At 38.0% G+C, this 19,433-nt stretch overlaps 1 protein-coding gene across 1 annotated transcript in view; it reads right to left on the reverse strand.

Annotated features, from left to right (window-relative positions):
* pomgnt1 (protein O-linked mannose N-acetylglucosaminyltransferase 1 (beta 1,2-)) overlaps window positions 1-19,433 on the reverse strand; it is a 50,465-nt gene that overhangs the window by 27,586 nt on the left and 3,446 nt on the right. Inside the window, exons 3-12 of the mRNA XM_086088815.1 lie at window positions 17,352-17,454; window positions 17,159-17,274; window positions 16,806-16,871; window positions 15,506-15,619; window positions 14,139-14,256; window positions 10,205-10,303; window positions 8,910-9,037; window positions 3,927-3,997; window positions 3,680-3,755; window positions 2,348-2,431 (exon numbers count right to left, since the gene is read on the reverse strand). Of these exons, the coding sequence (XP_085944941.1) occupies window positions 2,348-2,431; window positions 3,680-3,755; window positions 3,927-3,997; window positions 8,910-9,037; window positions 10,205-10,303; window positions 14,139-14,256; window positions 15,506-15,619; window positions 16,806-16,871; window positions 17,159-17,274; window positions 17,352-17,454 (975 nt within the window). The remainder of the gene's footprint in view (window positions 1-2,347; window positions 2,432-3,679; window positions 3,756-3,926; window positions 3,998-8,909; window positions 9,038-10,204; window positions 10,304-14,138; window positions 14,257-15,505; window positions 15,620-16,805; window positions 16,872-17,158; window positions 17,275-17,351; window positions 17,455-19,433) is intronic.

Below are 19,433 nucleotides of genomic sequence, written 5' to 3' on the forward strand. Positions count from 1 at the left end.
TATATACATACATACGTAAGTATATACATATACGTAAGTATATACATACATACATACATACGTAAGTATAGACATACATACATACATACGTAAGTATATACATACATACATACATACGTAAGTATATACATACATACGTAAGTATATACATACATACGTAAGTATATACATACACACATACATACACACATACAGTTATCGCACAATCCTCGATGCGGCTAGTGACGCACACGATTGTTTACAGTACAATCAACAAGCTTCAAGGCCAATGACACCATTGTTTACATTTGCCGGTAGCAGCATGCATTGCTGATGCTAGCGAGCATTAGCAACATTAACAAGCCATGCTGCTACCGAGCATTAGTGACCTGAGGAAGGATTGAAACGCAAATATTGTGCCAGATTCTGCACCAAAACAGACCTATATTGCCCCCACGAGTCACGTAAAACAACTTTGAATGACCCCCTGGGCTCGCTCACATGGGGAAAAAAAGTCTTACGTCGGACCGGATCGCGGACCGGGTAATGTACACAAAGATAGAAAAACATCACAGACACACACACACCCCAAAAATCCATCTTCCCAGAAGTGTTGTGTGTTTGTTAGTTGGGCTATAATGGTTCTGCTGTGTGCATACATGAGTGTTGCACGTAGTGAGACAGCAGCAAAATAGGCGGCACTGTCGCCACATAAACATGTAATGTCGTGGCTAGCTACACTCAAATGTGGCTAAGAGATTTTTATACTGTTTAGCCACATTGGCTAAAGATCCAGCATTCTCCGGTCTCCGTTTTTAAACATTGACGCAAGTTTTGTTGGACTCGGAGCAGACAACATTAAAACCCCTTATCGTTCCAAGGGACCAAATTTGATCCCGTTTGCTACACACAGCAGCCAGGCTAGCTACAGCTTAAGCACACAGATCTATAAAGCAGCAGTTTGGCCGCTAACAGACGAGGTTTGCAGGATGAAAACAGCTTCTTAGTGTCAAGACAAGGAGCTCCGAAGTCCCAGACGTCACTCGCGCCACTGGTAACTGATCAGGCAAGCCACTGGAGCTCCGAATCGGCCGCTAATGCAACCATAGAGGCCGGCCGGGGCCAATGCAGCTCGGTGAGGCAGTGCGGCGCTGGCTCGCTATAGCCACTTCGAAAAGAAACTATCGGCTTTCAAACTGTCTGGAAAATTAGACATGGCAAAGCTAATAAAGTCTTCAGAGGTTGAAGTGGCAATAAGTAGAAATGTCCACTTAAATATTAGTGCCAATTGATCGCTGTTTTGGACATTATTAGCAATATACATGTACAACAATTGTGTACATACAATTATGTCCGGTCGCCCGAAGTGATGTGTACCAAGGAATGGGAAGAGGAAGGGTGGGCGGGGCTGTAATGGCTATTAAAACTGGGTGTTTCTTTCTAAGTTAGTTATCTACTAATTTCTCTAAAACAAATGAATGAAATTGGAAATGCATGCCAATGGAATTTCCTGATGAAATACATAAAGACAGTGAAAAATGGGCCATCACGGCAGGAGTGGTCCTTTAAGCTCTTTGTTTTTAAATGTTGTACTAATCATGTAAAGCACATTGAGTTAACTTGTGTATGAAATGTGCTATATAAATAAAGTTACCTTACCTATACTTCTTAAACGGAACCCCGACTGTAATGACAAGTTTGCTCTATATTATTTATTTAGTTGTTACCAACATAACTATGAGATTCATTTTTCAAAAATTATTTCCAGTTTAATACATTTTGTAGAAACTTTATTTGGACATACATCGCCATTGTTATTTGCACCGCAACACAGTCAGTGCGTAGTGACGTAGAATGGCGGCTGGCTCTCTGCCGAGCAATGTGAAATGCCAATAAAGAAAGCAAGGTAAGCCTCGTAGCGTTCCTAAAGAAACAACATGTGATCGGGAGAGTCACCCTCCCCCACGCCGTGCTCTCATCATTTACTAGATGCATTCAAGAGTTTTGATCGTCCCTTTAGAAACGCTGTGGAGACTTACCTTGCTTTCTTGATAGGTGTTTCACATTTCTCTGCAGAGAGCCTGCCGCCATTCTACGTCACTACGCACTGAATGCTTTGCGACGTAAATAACAATGGCGCCGTACGTCCAAATAAAGTTTCTACAAAATGTATTAAACTGGAAATGTTTTTTGAAAAATGAATCTCATACTTATGTTAGTAACAATAACAACCTAATAAATAGTATAGCGCAAACTTGCCATTACAGTCTGGGTTCCTTTTAAGTATTTATTAAATTTAATGGCAAGTAATTTCAGTCTGTGATTGTGTCTTGCTAGATAGGTTGAGAAATGAATGTTGAGTGTTTACCTGTGATACTCTGGCATTCTTGATGCTGATTGGTGTATGCTGAACTCCCTTCAGTCCAAACAGTGCCACCACATCCATAGGCTCCTAAATCATGCAAAAATAAATAAATAAACAAAGTAATTGGATTATCCGTCTATTTTCTATACTGCTCAGTCTCAGTATAAATGCACCTGGTCTGATGGTCTCAGAGGTCTGGTAAAAGAATATTGGGGAACAAACAGCATCAAAAACAAAGGAAGACACCAGGCAGGTTCAGGATTAAGTTGTGGAAACATTTAATGCAGGATTAGGACATAAAAAAGATTTCACGAGTAGATGGGAAAGACTGATAAGTGTGGCGGCCGTAGCTCAGGGTGTAGAGACGGTCGTTCAGTAACCAGAAGTTCAGCTGTTTGAGCCCCGCTCTCCCCAAGTCATATATTGTTGTGTCTTTGGGCAAGGCACTTCACATACATTGCCTCCAGTGCTGATCACACTGGTGTATGGAAGGTGTGAATGTTTGGTGGTGGTCTATATATATATATATATATCATGCAAAAATAAATAAATATATATGGGTGTGTGTGTGTGTGTGTGGGTGTGTGTGTGTGTGTGTGTGGGGGTGTGTGTGTGTGTGTGTGTGTGTGTGTGTGTGTGTATATGTACGTGTGTGTATATATATGTGTGTATATATATATCTGATGCATTATTATTATTATTAAGTCACTAAAGAAATTGTTTGGATGAAGTTATCATTGCAAAAGGAGGTGCAATGTCTTATTAAGTGAGAGGTTCACATACTTTTGCACCCATGAAATCTGAGTTTTTCTTAAATCAACAAATTTTGCTTAATAAGGAATGACAATATTATCATTATTTTTTTCAAGTCCATTCTTTTTAATGTCAGCATTGTAGATTGGGGTATGACTAAACATTTAATAAGATTATTTTAAAATGTTATATAAAAAATCTGACCATGCCTGCAGGTTTCACAAACTTTTGAGCAGCACTGTATATATCTATATATGTATTTATAGTATCAGCATCTTGATATGGCACACCTATGAGGTGGGATGGAATATCTCTCAAAGAATCACAGATTTAGACTGGTCCGTGAACAATATTTGAGAGAAATTGTGATATTATTTATGTGGAAAAAGTTTTAGATCTTTGAATTCATCTCATAAAACATGGGAGCAAACACAAAATTGTTTATAATTTTGTTAAGTGTAAATTTTCAGCCAAAATCAAAATCCAATATTCAAATAAACACAAAATGCAATTCTTTGTTGAAGAAAATAGAGTTTTTTAAGTGAAGGGAAAAAAGGACAAAACAAAAGCCAGATACAGTACCTCATAATACCCATCAATGAAGACTGTGACCATCTGTGGGTTAACACCATGAGCTGAAAGAAGCGACCTAAGCATCCTGAAAGCAGATGGCAAATAGTTATATTATATAGTTAGGAATGACAGCAATTGCCTTTTATGATTATGGTTGGATTACAAAACAGATTTTTTTTAAACAATAACCAGGAATTCTGAATTATTTTTGACCAAGTTTCCTACCATTTTAATCTCTTAAATCCTGAGTTCTTACCGATAGAGGTAGTTAGGTCTGTTTCCTGCAATGACAGCAACAGGGACATTGAAGACGCTATTATTGGGCAGCTAGAAGGAAGAAAAATGGAAGTACCGGTAAGTAACCGTGTCTAAGTTTGATTTGTTTAAAACAAGAACATGTAGGGTTTGTACTTTAAATAATTCACAAAGAATGTTCAAAGATTAAGGGAACTGTACAATCTGTTGTCGGAGCTATTGGCTGTGCACCCCCCATGTCCCCCACCCTCTTTCACAAAACCATTTCACATTTCATTCCGCTGCCCCACACGGACCCTTTCTCCATTGCTGATAAGGATCCCATGTGATTGTCCAAGCAAGAACGCTCCAGACCACTTAGTTATTATCCTGCCCAGTCAAGAAGACCTGAGTTTCCATTAGACAGGTTCGCCCCCACTTCACGGTAACATAACCCTTACAACATATCAGTATAAACCCTGATCTTTCGCCCTTCTAATCCACGAAGAGACCATGAGGTTGATTAACACTTACAAACTAAGCCAGCCTCGGTTTCACCTCTTTTAGCCGACTTGCTGGCACTAGTTTTACCAACCATCTATAAGGGAACTTGCATTATGCACGTCAAAAGCACCTCCAAGTGACCAACAGTGGAAGGACATTCCTTCCAATCTGTCACCCGGACATGCATTGTGTGTAGTGTAACGAATATTGCCCATCACCCTCAATTTTTCCATTTTATTTGCCTTTTTAAACATTTCCCCCTGGGGAATGTGTGTGCGTGTCTTAACTCTGTGTTTTCAGTTCAATAAGGACTCTTTGAGTTTCCCTCCAGCAGGAACTGGATTTCGTTTATAACCCCTCAGGAAACGCATATTACAGCTCCGACAAACCTGAAAGCCTGTCTGATAAGCAGTCCCCAGACCATCTTTTATGGTCTGGTCTATCCACAGGAATTAGCCATGTGTTTTTTGGGAAACAATGCCCTCTTGGAAGTTATATGGTACAACAGTACCCTCCAGCGGTCACTATCGGTTATCCTCAAGAATCCTGCCGCTCCTAATTAATCTGACGTCTACATAATTCGGGACATACACGGACTCTATGTACTGGACTGACATCAAGTGACTCCTGTTGTTTATCTTTGTACACAACCTTGTATGTCTATCTCAAATGAATGATGTATGTAATTTCTGTAGCCACCTAAGTTTAGCTAATTAGTAAGCTTAGCGGATTCAATAACTTTATGATCGCGGGAATGTTTGAAATGTGTTCAGAATGATAAATGAAGCATCTGGCTTGTCAATTCTGATAAAAAATTATCAAATACTATCCCAAAAGCTTGGTCTCAGTCGACCAAATCTGCTTCAAGCGCACGGAAGAGGTGGGACCAAACTCCAAACTGCTGGCCCCCTGGGACACAGTTTAAAAGCCAGCGCGCGAAGGAATCTCGCTCTCTTTCCTGCAACTCTTTCCCTCTCCTTTGCCCTATGAACTGCTCAAGGACTCTCTCTTAACTTCCTGCGCAATTCCCCGCCTGCTCTTCACCTTACGTCTGGCCCCATGAACTTTTCCTGATCATCACTAGAAACGTGGTCGCTGAGGTTGACCACGCGGCTTCTTTTTTTTGAGCCCCGGACTTGAGCCACCACGCGCTCCCAAAGCACGCATTAAGCAAGGACTCGCAACCACCCTGCGCATCCCCAAGGCGCGCGTGTCTGTCCAGCCGTGAACCCGAGCCGCCCCGCAGCGCCCACACCAACTGACAGCGGCCTCTCAACCGCGCAAGCACATCACTACCAACATGGACGTGCGCCAGCCAAGGACCTGCCGCGGCCTCCATGCCGCGTGTGCACCTCGCCAGCAGCCAGAGACTCCCGGGCAGCATTCCAGCTGCGCACGCACGCCGACCGCCCAGTTTGCCTCCAACAGAGGTTTCTTCAACTGAGGATCAACGCTCGAGAGTCTCTTTCTTGCGTGTGACTGAACCAGTCCGTGAGTACGCTGTCATTGCAATCTGACCATATACTACTGGTGCAACGCTTTTATTCAAACATAAAATAATTGACAGGTCAAACGCTTCCATCTTTACCCCCCATCTACCTTTTTCATTCCCTTTTTATCTTAGTTACTTAGGTTGCATGTTTTCTTTTTATCTTTGATTCACATTTTTATTCCGTTTCATTAATAGGTTAGGCTGTGACTGATATATGTGTGTGTTTACTAAATAAATTTGTTGTCTAGAAATTAAATTTTTGCAGAATCATTTGTGTTTACTGAGTGGATTAGTAATTCTCTTATGAAAGCAAAGAACTCCATGATTAACTAAAGTAGCCACTTCAGATTATGAATAATTGATAATAGGATTTTTTACGTTTATTTTGCTCCAACAAACAAGCAAAGTCAACGTGGTGCTTCAGAGGTTGCTGAGGAAATTACAACTCCCCTCAGTACCGTCTAAATTTCTCATAAGCCATTACGGCAACCCAAATAATCGCTACAGTAGTTTTAATGTTTATTGCTAAGCATTGAAGAACTGTCTATATGATACACGTGTTTTGAATTCATGTGTGTGTAGCGTAACTATTATAATTATATAATATAAAATTATTAAATTTAATAATTGATTGATTCATTAATTGGAGGAGACTCAAGTTTAATATTTAAATTAATCTTGAGTTCGCCTTTCAGAGCACCACATCGGTTTTTAGATACTGTAGTTTTATCAGGATAACAGATGATGACCTCTGTAAATCAGTCATTAAAATGAAGGACTTCAGTAATTTATGAGTTAGTTTTTCAACTTATAGTTTAATATAAATTGTTAAAACACTACGGGTGGTACGATTTCGATTTTATAACAAATTACGTAACAATCTCGAGCCTCGAAATCAAAGAGAGAATCGACGATCCTCCTGCCCCCGCTCTCCTCCTCCCCAGCGGGAAAAAAAAAAAAGAGCACGACGACACAGGTCACGCAGCATATTGACTACATTTACAGGCAGTAAATGTTTGGGTCATTATACATATTTAGAACGGGACACTACAATGATATGAAATATTGTATGCCCAATTGAACTGCTATGTCCACAAAAAAAGAGGGGCTCATGGGCAAAATTTTTGGGTACCCCTATTAATAAAGGAAAATAAAAACACAATTGGCACTCAAATTGATTGACAATTGATAGCCATAAACTGTCTGTATTGAAAACTAAAGATTTAGCTGGGCTTTACATGGAACATTTTTAATTAATCTGATTAAAATCATACCGAATGAAGGTCTGTGGTCACTAGGGGTGTTCCATATCATACCTTCTACGATATTATGTAATTTTTTGGGGGGTGATAAAAATTTGAAACATCGCGAAATTGACACTGTATGTATGTGATGACGTAATCCGAAACATCATACGTCATCATCGTGTCCATTTGGACGTACATGTGTCGTTTGCTGCTGCATAATGTCGGAGCATGAGAGCAGCCAGTTCTGCCGCGTCTTCAGCCTAAAGTGGGAGCTAATTTTGTTGTGTGGAGGTAGTTTGGTTATACAAGGTCAGGTATGATGCAAAATACAATCATTTGCAAATTATGCATGAAAACGAGAACACACAAACTAGAGCTTTAACACGCTGCCGAATATGTGCAGGCTAAAGACACATGAGGAGGACATGAAAACGGCTCATGTTGTTCAGCGTATAAGTGAACAAAAGTTCCAACTAAGCATTGCTGCAGCCCTCGTTATTAGACACACTCCTTATGACAAAAAACAAAGCAGACAGTGGTTGGTGGTGGATAATACTGAAGTGGTCATGTATTGTTTGGCCAAGATAAACAATCCACGCCGCAGTGGTTATTTTGGCGTGATCGGCAACTCGCCATCTAGTTGACGTGACTTTGCAATGCTAACTGCTAAACTAAAAGTGCTCGTGAGGTGTGTCAGTCTCAATGAGATGGTGTGCATGTTGTGACCACCTAGCAGCCTAAAACATGCACATTTGTGTTATTCATAACCACTTGTAATTTGTAAATGTCTACAAGCAATCACGGTATTCAATGGTAGGCCAAGAATTTCTCACTACTCTGATTAACCTATCAGAGACATTCATGGCAAAATAACGCTCGTAGGAGAGTTGCCGGTCACAGCAAAATACTGTCTAAACAATCGCAAGGAAAAAACTTTTTCCAACAAAACATTTGCCTGCGATGAATGCAAATGCGAAAGAATGACGCCACAAAGTGGCTGCTACCAAATCATGGGTGAAGTTTTTTGCATCTAGGAGATAAGGATCAATCACACAGGAGAAAATAATGGACTTTCTTGATTCATTCAATTTGGAAGAGCACAACTTGACCATTTCTTCCCCCCATTTCAAGCTGTGTCACTTATACAGTTGCACTATATTTGCACTTTTTTTGCATTTCAATTAGGAAAAAAAGATCGCTTAAGTATTGTGTGCAATAAAAATGCTATTATTCTGAAGCACCAATCACAAATACCGGTATATTGTTCAGTAATTATTACCAATATCGTCAAAAATATCACCGCAAATGTCTTTGAAATAGCGTGATATAATTTTTAAGCTATATCACCCACCCCCTCGTGGTCAGCTGTTAACATGTGACGTGATCTATTCCTATCTGCCGTTTACATGCTCCCCTCCTTTAATCAGATCAGCCCCACAGCAGTCGTGAAACGCGCGGACATCGACCCTGTGATTTATCAAAATCGAGTGAATTCGTCATTTAGCACAGTAGTTAACCCTAATTGAAATCCCAACATTTGTCAGAATTTTTTTTTTTTTTCCTAAAATCGTTTAGCCTTACTCTGAACACAGAAAATGTATTCATTAATATTTTAACATGAATAACCATGAATATTTTTTTCCCCATACAATAATTAATATTTTCCATACCTGGTCATTTATTAAATAACAGTCCATACATTGCATGCTTGTGTAGGAACCCCGTATAAATGAAATAACTAAATTTTATGGTTGTGTCTTACAGGTTCTGGGTTGAATTCAATGGGTGCTGGGTCTTTGCAGCTGCAGATGCTGCCATATCCTTCCACTTTGCTGCAGAAGAGCTTCCTGCGCCTGTTCCATTCTGTGTCTGCCCAGTGGCACTCTGCCTCTGAAGGGACAATCACAAGCAGGAAATTTAAGTTGAATGACCCTCTCTGGATTTTTATAATAAGCATAAACTGATTATCTTAAGATTCATGAGCAGTGGCGGCAGGTGGATTTTCTCTAGGGCAGTTGGGGCCCTGTAAATATATTAATATTGATAGATTTAGTTATTTCTGATTGCATTGTTGCCCAAAGTCAGCTGGGACAGGCCCTTAGCACACCCACGGCCCTCCTGAGGATAAGCAGTACAGATAATGGATGGTTGGATGATTATATCATTATTTGAATCACTGTCTTTTATGTTTTATTTACAGCACTTTTTTACACTTGCACTTCTTAAATTATATGTTGAAGTATGAAAGGCGTTTCAATGTTTTTAAAAAGCCGAACGTTAACACAATGTTACTGCGGTGGTACACAGGGATCAAACTCACGCTTGCAGAATGATCACAATTAACACCTAATGCCATTCGTTCGAATGGAAATACCTAGGCCTTAAGCGATCCAAAAAGCAAGGTCCACTTTCACAGCACAGACAATTACAAGTGTCTGTAAACAAAGATGCAAACTTGCCTTCAAAATTTATTTGAAATAAATTGTTATTCCTCTCTCAATCATGCCATTTTTCAACAGTGCAAGACTGGATCGCTGGTCGCTTGAGACCAGTGTTTAAGGGCACGTTAAACTTTGTATGCTATGGGGTAGATGCCACGGACTTCTGACTTACTGGTTTCACACCAGCGTAGTTTCTGGCCATTGATGGCCGCGTTCCAACACTCGCACCCCCCATCTCTGTACCGATGGGCGGGAGCGCGGCTGTTGGGCGTCTCAACTCTCTGAAATGCTTGGGACAACTGAGACAAACACACTACACACTCCCACCCATCGACGGGAATGCGCAACCGAGGGGCACAACGGCGGAAGCGCAAGAACTGGGACAAAGCTGATGTGTGAAAACCAGGAAGTCGGAAGTCCCGCCTCCTCCGTAGCATATACCCCATTGGCTAGTCGACATTGGAATTCAACACCCTACCTCGGCATTATCTTCTGTATTGTACAAGGACCGACTGTGCATATCAAACCAGAGTCATAAATTCACAAAAAAGGGTTTAGTTTAGTTAAAAAAATATGCTCCAGTCCTTAATGACAATGTTCAAATGTTTTGAATTACCTTCAGAGGCAGTGAGCTGCACTTCCGTTTTAAGAAGAACGGGATCTCCCCAGGTGGAAAGTGCAGGAGATTTTGAATGTTTTTCACCATATACTTGACCTAGAAACCAAAATGTTTGTTAATCAAGACACAAAACAAAAATGTCTAGCATCATGAGTTTTAACATAAACTTTTTCAATTTCAGTGTACTCTTTGGGAATTAAACAATTCAAAAAAAAAAAAGAGTGTACTATTCATTTACATCTTATTTTGTACAAGTAAATAACTATTGTTGAATTATTAACATTGTTTTTCAGTTTCAATTTATATTTTAGCCGTTTTGGATTTAGTTATAGCTGTGTAGCTCAATGAATAGAATTGTCTATTGTATTCTTATCTGTCTCTCTCGCCTGAGAAGAAAAGGGAGTGTAGCCTGGTACCGGTCTCAGTCGGTCGGAAGAGACAGGCTGATTTATTATTGTTTTTCTCTAATCTGATTTATACCTATGGGAACTTGCAGACTAAGGAGAGGGGGATTTTCTTGTATTCACTGATTTGCAATAAAAACGGTGTGCAGGAGAAGGAGGGGCACACTTTTGAACAGAACACTGTTTGGGTGACTTCATTTGTGTGATCAGAAGCTTCTGACTAATTACCTTTGCAAAGGGACTTCTTCACCAGAATCTCACCATTCAGTTAATTGAACACGCAAAGAGTAGAATACAAATATATTCTATACTCTAACACTATACTTGTATTCACTATAATAAGACAATTTCATGAAGACGTAAAGGTGGCTCTCTGCATTTTTCACCCGCAGAACAGTTGATTTTTTAAATTCAATCTTAATTACCAATTCTGTTGTTCAATTGTTTGGCATTTTAGTGGTGCAACGGATCACAAAAGTCACGGTTCGGAAAGTTTTTTGGATCTGTAAAAATAAAAAAAATAAAAAAATAAGGACAAATCGTATTTTGTCATTTACTTTGTAAAATGCTTTTCCCCATTAAACTAAAAAGAATCAATTCAAAATGTCCAATATAGCCGTTTTGGATTTAATGTCTTCATTTATTTTGTAAAACGCTTTTTTCCATTAAAAACAAAACAAAACAATCAATTCAATCCAAAATGTCTATTATAGCGCTGTAGGATTTAGGAGTAGAACTTTAAGTGCAATACGAGGCAGAAACATTCTTATTTTATACATGTCCATGTGTAAAATAACAAGGTACTAAGGTCTTAAAGTTATGTTCCTAAAATCTAAACAGCTATGTTTGACATTTTGAGTTGAATGTTTTTCTTTTAATAGGCAAAAGTGTTTTATAAAATAAATGAAGAGCAATACACAATTGCACAGTGCTTAAGGGGCAGAATGTTCTAGTGGAGGAGCCTTTGGACTGTGTAGCACTTCCACCTTCGCTGCTTTGACAAAACGCACTCGGTAAGCGCTGGTGTGAGGGATTAGCAGAGAGCTAGGTCGCTACAGTTCTCCATGAGTTGTTCACTCTCAACCCTTCTGCGAGCCAAGAGCCAAATGGATGCCGTGTTGTCACTTGGAGTGACTCCAAGCCACTTGATCTTTTGATGTGAGGCGTATTTTATTCAGCAGCTCCAGAAAATTGCTCGTTAAGTGTAACATCAATATCATCTTCTGCTTAGTTGCAGTAAAGCATGAGCGTCACTATACAATGTGCATCCGAGAATTTAACAAAATAAAAACATTCAACGTTGTTCAAAGGAGTCACTATAACACAATTTAGCAGTAATAAATTAAATAATAATGCATATATTTGTGGGGACTGGCGTCAAGATGTATTTTACCATTTTTAAAATGTGCAGAAGTTCGCAAGTTAATTCATGTTAAAAAAAAAAAAAGAGATAGCTCTCAACTCATTCACTGCCATTGACTGCAATAGACGTCAAAAATGTATTTGAACTATTTTTATTATCCTTTTTCCACTTTTGTTAACAAGAGTATGAAAACCTATAATTTTTTTCATTTAGAACAGATATCAAATTTGTGATTAATCGTGAGTTAACTAGTGAAGTCATGCAATTAAACTACGATAAATAATTAATTCATTCATTCATTTTAAAAGAGCGAATACGATTTTTTATTGTAATTAATTGCATGACTTCAAAACTTTTATGTTAACAAAAGTATGAAAAATTTGAAAAAAAATGTTGGACATTTAATTGTAAATAAAGATATAAATTGAGATATAAAATGTGCGATTAATATGCGATTAATTGTGAGTTAATTATTGAAGTCATGCGATTAATTACGATTAAAAAATTAATCGATTGACACCTCTTTTATATATATATATATATATATATATATATATATATATATATATATATATATATATATATATATGTTGTAAGTGTCCCAAAGACGTATTTATATGTTAATTTTTTATTTTTATGCTAGCGCGTACAGAAGGCTTTGATGCAGCCTCAACTGCAACAAACGGTTGAAGAAATGGTAGTTATAACACAAATGGCCAGCAGGTGGAAGCAGAGCATAGGAAATGAACCAGGACCATGTTGAAAACCCCTCAATTACTCAGAATTCTAAATAGATTAATGAATAATGATTCAACTTAGCTATATTCTAATACTAATTGCTGCAAAACAGAAACAGGTAGAAATATACTTTTTTTTCCTGATGAAAGAACAGACTTTAATCTTTCTTTTGGAAGGTTTCGTGTTTTTATAGCAATAGAACACAATATTCTGTAGGCCTTGCAAAATCAGTCAAAACAGCCAGGAGCGAAGGGGATTTTTTGTGTGAAAATGGTTGGGAATGAATGAGTTAAGGCACATTCCCTTTCTTTAAAAGTAGCCTTGGTCCATAATATTGAAAAAGGTTTAAAGTAAGCCAGGTACCAGCTGTCAAACTAATTTACAGTTACCAGCCAGTCACTCGTAGGTAATGCTAACAGCTAGCTGTCACTTTTGTCAGAGACTTCTGCCGTATCATACAATGATGGCATAATTAATTTGTGGTTTCTTAGCATCCCAAATTAGCAATTGAATATGAGTTTGGGATAGCGTTGTGTTGATGTTGGTCGCAATTACCTTAATGTCAATCAAAGCTATGATAAAGAAATCCTAAACGCCTAATAGGGAAGTCAAGATAGCCATCACGCGGGCCAACTTCAAAGTAAAAGTCTACTAAGGCTATTTGCATTGCTGTCAATGTATTTGGCAAACTTTATTTCGAAGTTAGCCCGAGCGCAAGCGGTGTGTTACGTTAAGTATGTTTCAGCTTCCTTGACATGTCTGAATGGGGTCCACTGTGAATGCGCACTTTGTTGTTGTTGTTTTTCCCCACCAACCAATTTGCGGGTCATGCGCGATCCGAACCGTGGAGCCTGATCCGAACCGACCACACATCAATGATGATCCGTTGCACCACTTTTACAGTAATATATGTCAAAGAAATGGCAATCTGAAATGTCAATTGGGAGATAAAATTTTAGCCAGATCTCAAGCACTGTTAATAACACATCAACACACAGGAATTAAAACTCTGACCTTTGCTCTGAACACCGAAAATGTCTTCTGCTTTGGACATGGACAGACAAAAGCATTCGCTACAAAAAGTAACCTTCCTATTTATTTGTAAATAGTTATTATGGCAAGTGTGTAGTCTTGTTGTCAATTTGTGATTGTGTTTGTGAACATTTTGTGTTAAACATGCAACATGAGCTTGGTGGGCCTGGGGATGCAATGACAAGACATTTTTTATGCAAATGTGGAAAATTACTGCAAAAAGTCCATCACTTTGAGCTAGTCAATGGATTATTAAAAGCACGTAATTGTAACCAATGGTTAATCATCCATGAAAATGACTTTTAAAAAAAGTCTGCTAATGTAAACCCTAGACAGACGTTATCTCGTCGTCTCTATTTTTTATAGTAGTCACAGTGTAGAGAAGAAACTCTACCTCCTTTCTTCACCACCAGAGTCCACATGTCCCTCCAGCTGAGAATGAGAGACACCTGGCTGCCCAGACTTTTTAACAAGTTTTTGGCAGCATCCTTGAGATGGAACGTCCCCTCGTCCTGCACAGAAATAATACATTATGATACAGTGGGCAAGAAATTAATATAATTTGTTTAGTTACCTCATTAAGATAGATGAGAGTTAAAATATTAGAAGTACTTCTCTATGATCCAGTGCCATTTTACATCACAATAATGAACAGATTGTTGAATTAAATAACATGTCCGGTAGTTGCCACTTCATTTGTAATACCACACCACTTACAGTACAGTACAGTACACGCACTCGAATTTTATGCGGCCACCACAACATCGACCTTCAAAAGCAGTATTTTTTCCTGTAGTCCTGTTTTATAAGGTACCGTGCTTTGCTGGGATCCACAATTTAATTTTTTTTTATCCGGACAGTAGAGATGGTCAAATGAAATTGAAACCTAGATGCTTGGTTGAGCCTTCCTAAATTATACTGCTTCAAAATAATGCTCTGCTAATATCACGTGACCGATGACACTGGTCTGCATAAAAAAAATGATTATGGTGAAACTAGTGGGGAACCCATTTTAAGTAATAGCCAATAAACTGTATTTACTTTATTAATGAAAAGTGTTGGTTTTTTTCATGGGAACTTCATCTATGTAAATTTTATCACAAACAGTCCACTGTAAATAATACATTGATCGGTATCATATCATTTATTTTTACTTTTATTGTTGAACGATAAGAGTGGGCGACTGCTTCAAACTTACTTAAATGATTCATAGGTGACATAGGCTGCTTTGACTAAACTCTGCCACTAGATGTCCCTAAAGTTAATTTTACTGAAGCACCAAAACTACAAATCTGTTTTGGCACAATTTTAAAGAAAGCCTCAACTCTTCTTGAAGCTTCACCCGCCCATCTCTACTGGATAACAATTTGATGAATTCGGATTTCTTGTGTTCAGACACTTATTTTTTTCATGCAGAGAAGTTTTCTTCCCTTGTTTGAAACCTCTAGCGTTATGTTAAAAAAGCAAGGAAGAAAAAGGTGCCAGATTTGTGTACCAACAACTTTGTCCATGTGTGTACAGTATGCATAACCCTCCAACCCCACTCTTTTCTCCTCGATTTTAGAGAAAAACTGCTTTTTAAGGGGGATATTTTTGGGGGGTTATACTATTCTCTGACAATTACGGTATATACTTTTGCCTATACATTTAAGTTTGACGGGTTCAAGAATTGCTTAATTCAAGTTTATTTGCACGAGTTTTGCTTTGGAATCTTGGCTTGTAAACGACACTTGATTGAGGCAATGAGAACCGATAACTTACCTTAATGGTAAAAATAAGAACTCGTCCTCGGGTCACCATGTTGAGGAAGAGGATCATGGCTTCATCCTCGTGGGGTGAGTAGGTGTCAAAAATTCTCTTGGCCATCACATGACCCTAACAAACATAAAAAAGGGAAATATTTACCTCCACCATGTTCATTTCGACCTATTAGTCCATTAGCTGAATAATAGAAAACCTACTGGAGGAACCCCTTCAACTTATGGAAGATGTCTATGGAGGCCGCCATATCGGTTCCAATTGCCGAATCACATCTTTCACCGAGCGCCAGGGATTGCCATTGCAAAATTGTTATTTTGGGGGATGCAGAAAGCAATTCCTGTAATCCCGGTTCATGACGTAATTGGGGTAAAACCTAGATCAACCTCCATTACGTTTTTGTTTTTCCTGGATTTCAATTTTCTGAATGATGGCTGCACTATTTAGAAGTTTTTGCTCAGAATTTTTTTTTTGTCAAAGATGAGAAAGAAACTGTCAGATAATTTGAAGTACTTTTTACAGACGTACCTGAATGAAAAATGTCACCCTAATTTGTTGTATGGGTGCGCGATAAAGACGATATATTCAATATAAGGTATGATTTTGCCCGAAGATAAAGAATTGGACCTTACCATCATATCACAATAGTTGATTACATCTTTATATCCCCTTTCGTGCTCTGTGTAACAGAAATGTCCAAATTGTACACCCGCATCACCTTGAGCTGCTGCTAGATGGCTAACGTGGCTTAACATTTCACCACGGCAATAGTTCGCTTTGCATCCGGTGTATACAATTTAATAGACTTGCTTTCTTTACTACAGAATCGGTAAGTAATCCATCATTAGTCATTTGAATGAATGATAGAAAACCAAACTGAAAGCCAGTTGTACTGATTCTATTTAATATCTGCAGTATTATTTTTGTTTGCACTATTTTGCACTAGGGAGTGCTTACAATTAACTCTGAATACTGTGTTTTTCAGCTGGTAAAAGTCAGTTTTAGTTTTTAGTGTGTGTGTGGCAAAACTTGTGTGAGAGAGTGACATCATTACGATAATGTGCATGCTCTGTTGCCGTTCATGGGCGCCATGAAAAATCACTAACCCTTCGACTCACAGTCACATCTTATAAGGATGTTTTGATGTACCAAAACAACGTTTGATTTCACATGAATTGGTACTTGGTTAGTACCAAAAAAAGTACAGACTTTGGTGCCCATGCATAATTTGTCCCCAGTTTACTGCTAAACAATCAAGTAAAACACTGGTCTCGAAAAATAAAGATATTACGGAGATGCTTACTGTAGCCTGGTTGAGAACAATCACATGGATACCTCTGCCTTGTTCCCGCATATCATCCTCCAACACCTGCAGAAAATCAACAAAACACTCTGACAACATATTATAATTTAAACGATTAAAGGACTTTTGGTTAATGAAACTATACATTTAATATAAGTTGTAAATACAGTAAAGGGGTGTGTTTCAGAGCAAATATCTTGTGCTCCTCAGCAAGTCATATTTATTTATTGTTATTTATTAACATACTGTCAACTGTTGGTTAAAAACTATAAAAACGAAGTGCTGTTATTCAGTGTAAATATGGGATGAATGTTCTTCATTACTCAGTCTATTCATCGTGCTTTATAACTCACAGTGGTGCCATCAACTGCCACATAGACTTTGGACCGGCTGGAGTACACCTCAATGTCAAGAACCTTGTGCCCATTTGCCGGTCTGCGAGGAGTCTCCATGTTGGGCATCACATCCCCTAAAAGAAAAACATTCAAAAGTTACACCATAACCATAGTGTATTATTGTAGAACACATAGTTCAGATGCAAAATACCATATTCTTCAGCTGCTGCTTCTTCATTAGCAACTCTTCTTGTGTCCAAGATGAGTTTAATATTGACTAAGACAGTTATCAGTAGAAATAGTACAGCGCCAGCCTGTGGAATAAAAATGAAACATACTGAAAAATCATCAATGAATTTGCAGTTATGATTTTGATTATAAGTATCTTATCATGTTAATAAATACAAAACAAAACAAAAAACTGCGCTACTGTACAGTATTCCCAAAACGAGACGTGATGAAAAAAAAGAATGCAACGAAATGTCACAAAAATGTCACGGAAATGTTATGTTATTTCTGTCGTCATTGCCTCAATCCTGAAAAGTGGTAGTATTAGGATCATATACTCAACAAAAATATAAACGCAACACTTTTGTTTTTGCTCCCCTTTCTTATGAGATGAAAAGAAAAGAAGGTTTTCTGAGTCCCCAGACCCCCCCCCACCCCCCAAGTTAATCAAGTTTAAGTTACTTTTTTATTATTATGAGGGATTAATGTATTTAATAATGATTGCTGGTAAAGTTAACTTGAAAATGAGGACCTTTAACAATATAGCGTGGGGTATAATGTGAAATGTTTTCACTCTTTTTTTTAGACAGCGGGGGCAATATTCCGAGAAAAAAACTTGCAAATTTGCCACTTTATAAATTTGCGACTTTATGAAGTAGCAAATTTGCAATACAAAACTCGTACAATTGCGAGTTTATAAAGTGGCAAATTTGCGAGAAAAAAACTCTTAAATTGGCAACTATATAAAGTGGCAAACTTGAGAGAAGAAAACTCATAAACTTATGCGAAATGCACGTAGCGCACTACTCAGACGTTTGTGCCAATACTTTTTGGTCGGGTTTTCAAATGAGGAGATAGCAATGGCTTTAACCATATCATGTTAAGCATTCACACGTTGAAGCGTTAGGTACTGCTAGCGACAATATATATAGTTATAGTTATATATATATAACGTAACGTTATATAGTTATATAACGTTTATGGCAGTCAAAGAGTTAATACGCTGTCGTACCCTGCAGTGTGAATGTAGGCTAATTATTTAATGTGGCGTACGATAATTTGTCCATTGGTGTTTCGTTAGCGTGACATCACTTCCGCTCAGGGACAAATAGATTTACATTTTGCTCGCTGACAGCAAATCAGAATGATAGTGCTGTCATAGTTAAAGCGTTAACTGATAAATTAATCACAAAACAATATTGCATTAATCATGAATTAACGCAGATTAATCGCACTATTAATTTTTACTATAGATTATACTTTAGCGTGACAGCGGATAATAATTACATGCATTAAAGTAAAGCATTTAATAAATGTTTGCATATCACATTGAGAATATTTGTTTATCTCAAAATATTGGGGTCATTTTTTTTCCATTTTAAATTATGCAAGTAATTAACTGATTAGAGAAAGAGGAGGATGAGTGTGTGCAGTGGATCCAAAAATGTTGAAGACGTCCTCATAACATTAAATGTCAAAAGAATTAACACATAACCAAACAACAAAATTCTAAGATGTGATTAATCTGATTTAAAAAAATTATCATTTGACAGCTCTACTAAAAACACAATGACGCTTACTTCTTCACATTTCTAAACGCAGTTTCTATGTGTTAGTAAGCAATTTTGCTCACGATGATTGCTTTAATAAGCAGCGAATGTTATAAATATTGTAATAGGTATTAGGTAGCTTTTTCACTTGGTGTGGTGATTGTTTGTTTTTGTCTTGTGGCCACGAAATGATAACACGTTACAGCAGTAACTAATAATAATACAAAAATTACTGAGTAACTCGTTATATTACATTGGTACTAGGGATGTGGCAATAACGGCAATATTGCGATATTAAAACTGCCACAATATATTGTTGTTGTCATGTCACGTTATTAAAAGCAGCACATCTGTTAAAAAAGTCAGGTTGATTTCCATTTGTGCAGTTCTGTGTTTTATGCCCTTCTATGTTTAAAATCCACGCTAATGGTCAGATGGACGGGAACATAATATGCTTGTGAACTGAGTCAATATGTGGACGAACTCAATGTTTGCGTGCATTAGCAAGTAAGTGC

The sequence above is a fragment of the Leptonotus elevatus genome, chromosome 11 (assembly GCF_054856555.1).
Source record: "Leptonotus elevatus isolate MCC_2025b chromosome 11, RoL_Lele_1.0, whole genome shotgun sequence".
NCBI lineage: Eukaryota > Metazoa > Chordata > Actinopteri > Syngnathiformes > Syngnathidae > Leptonotus > Leptonotus elevatus.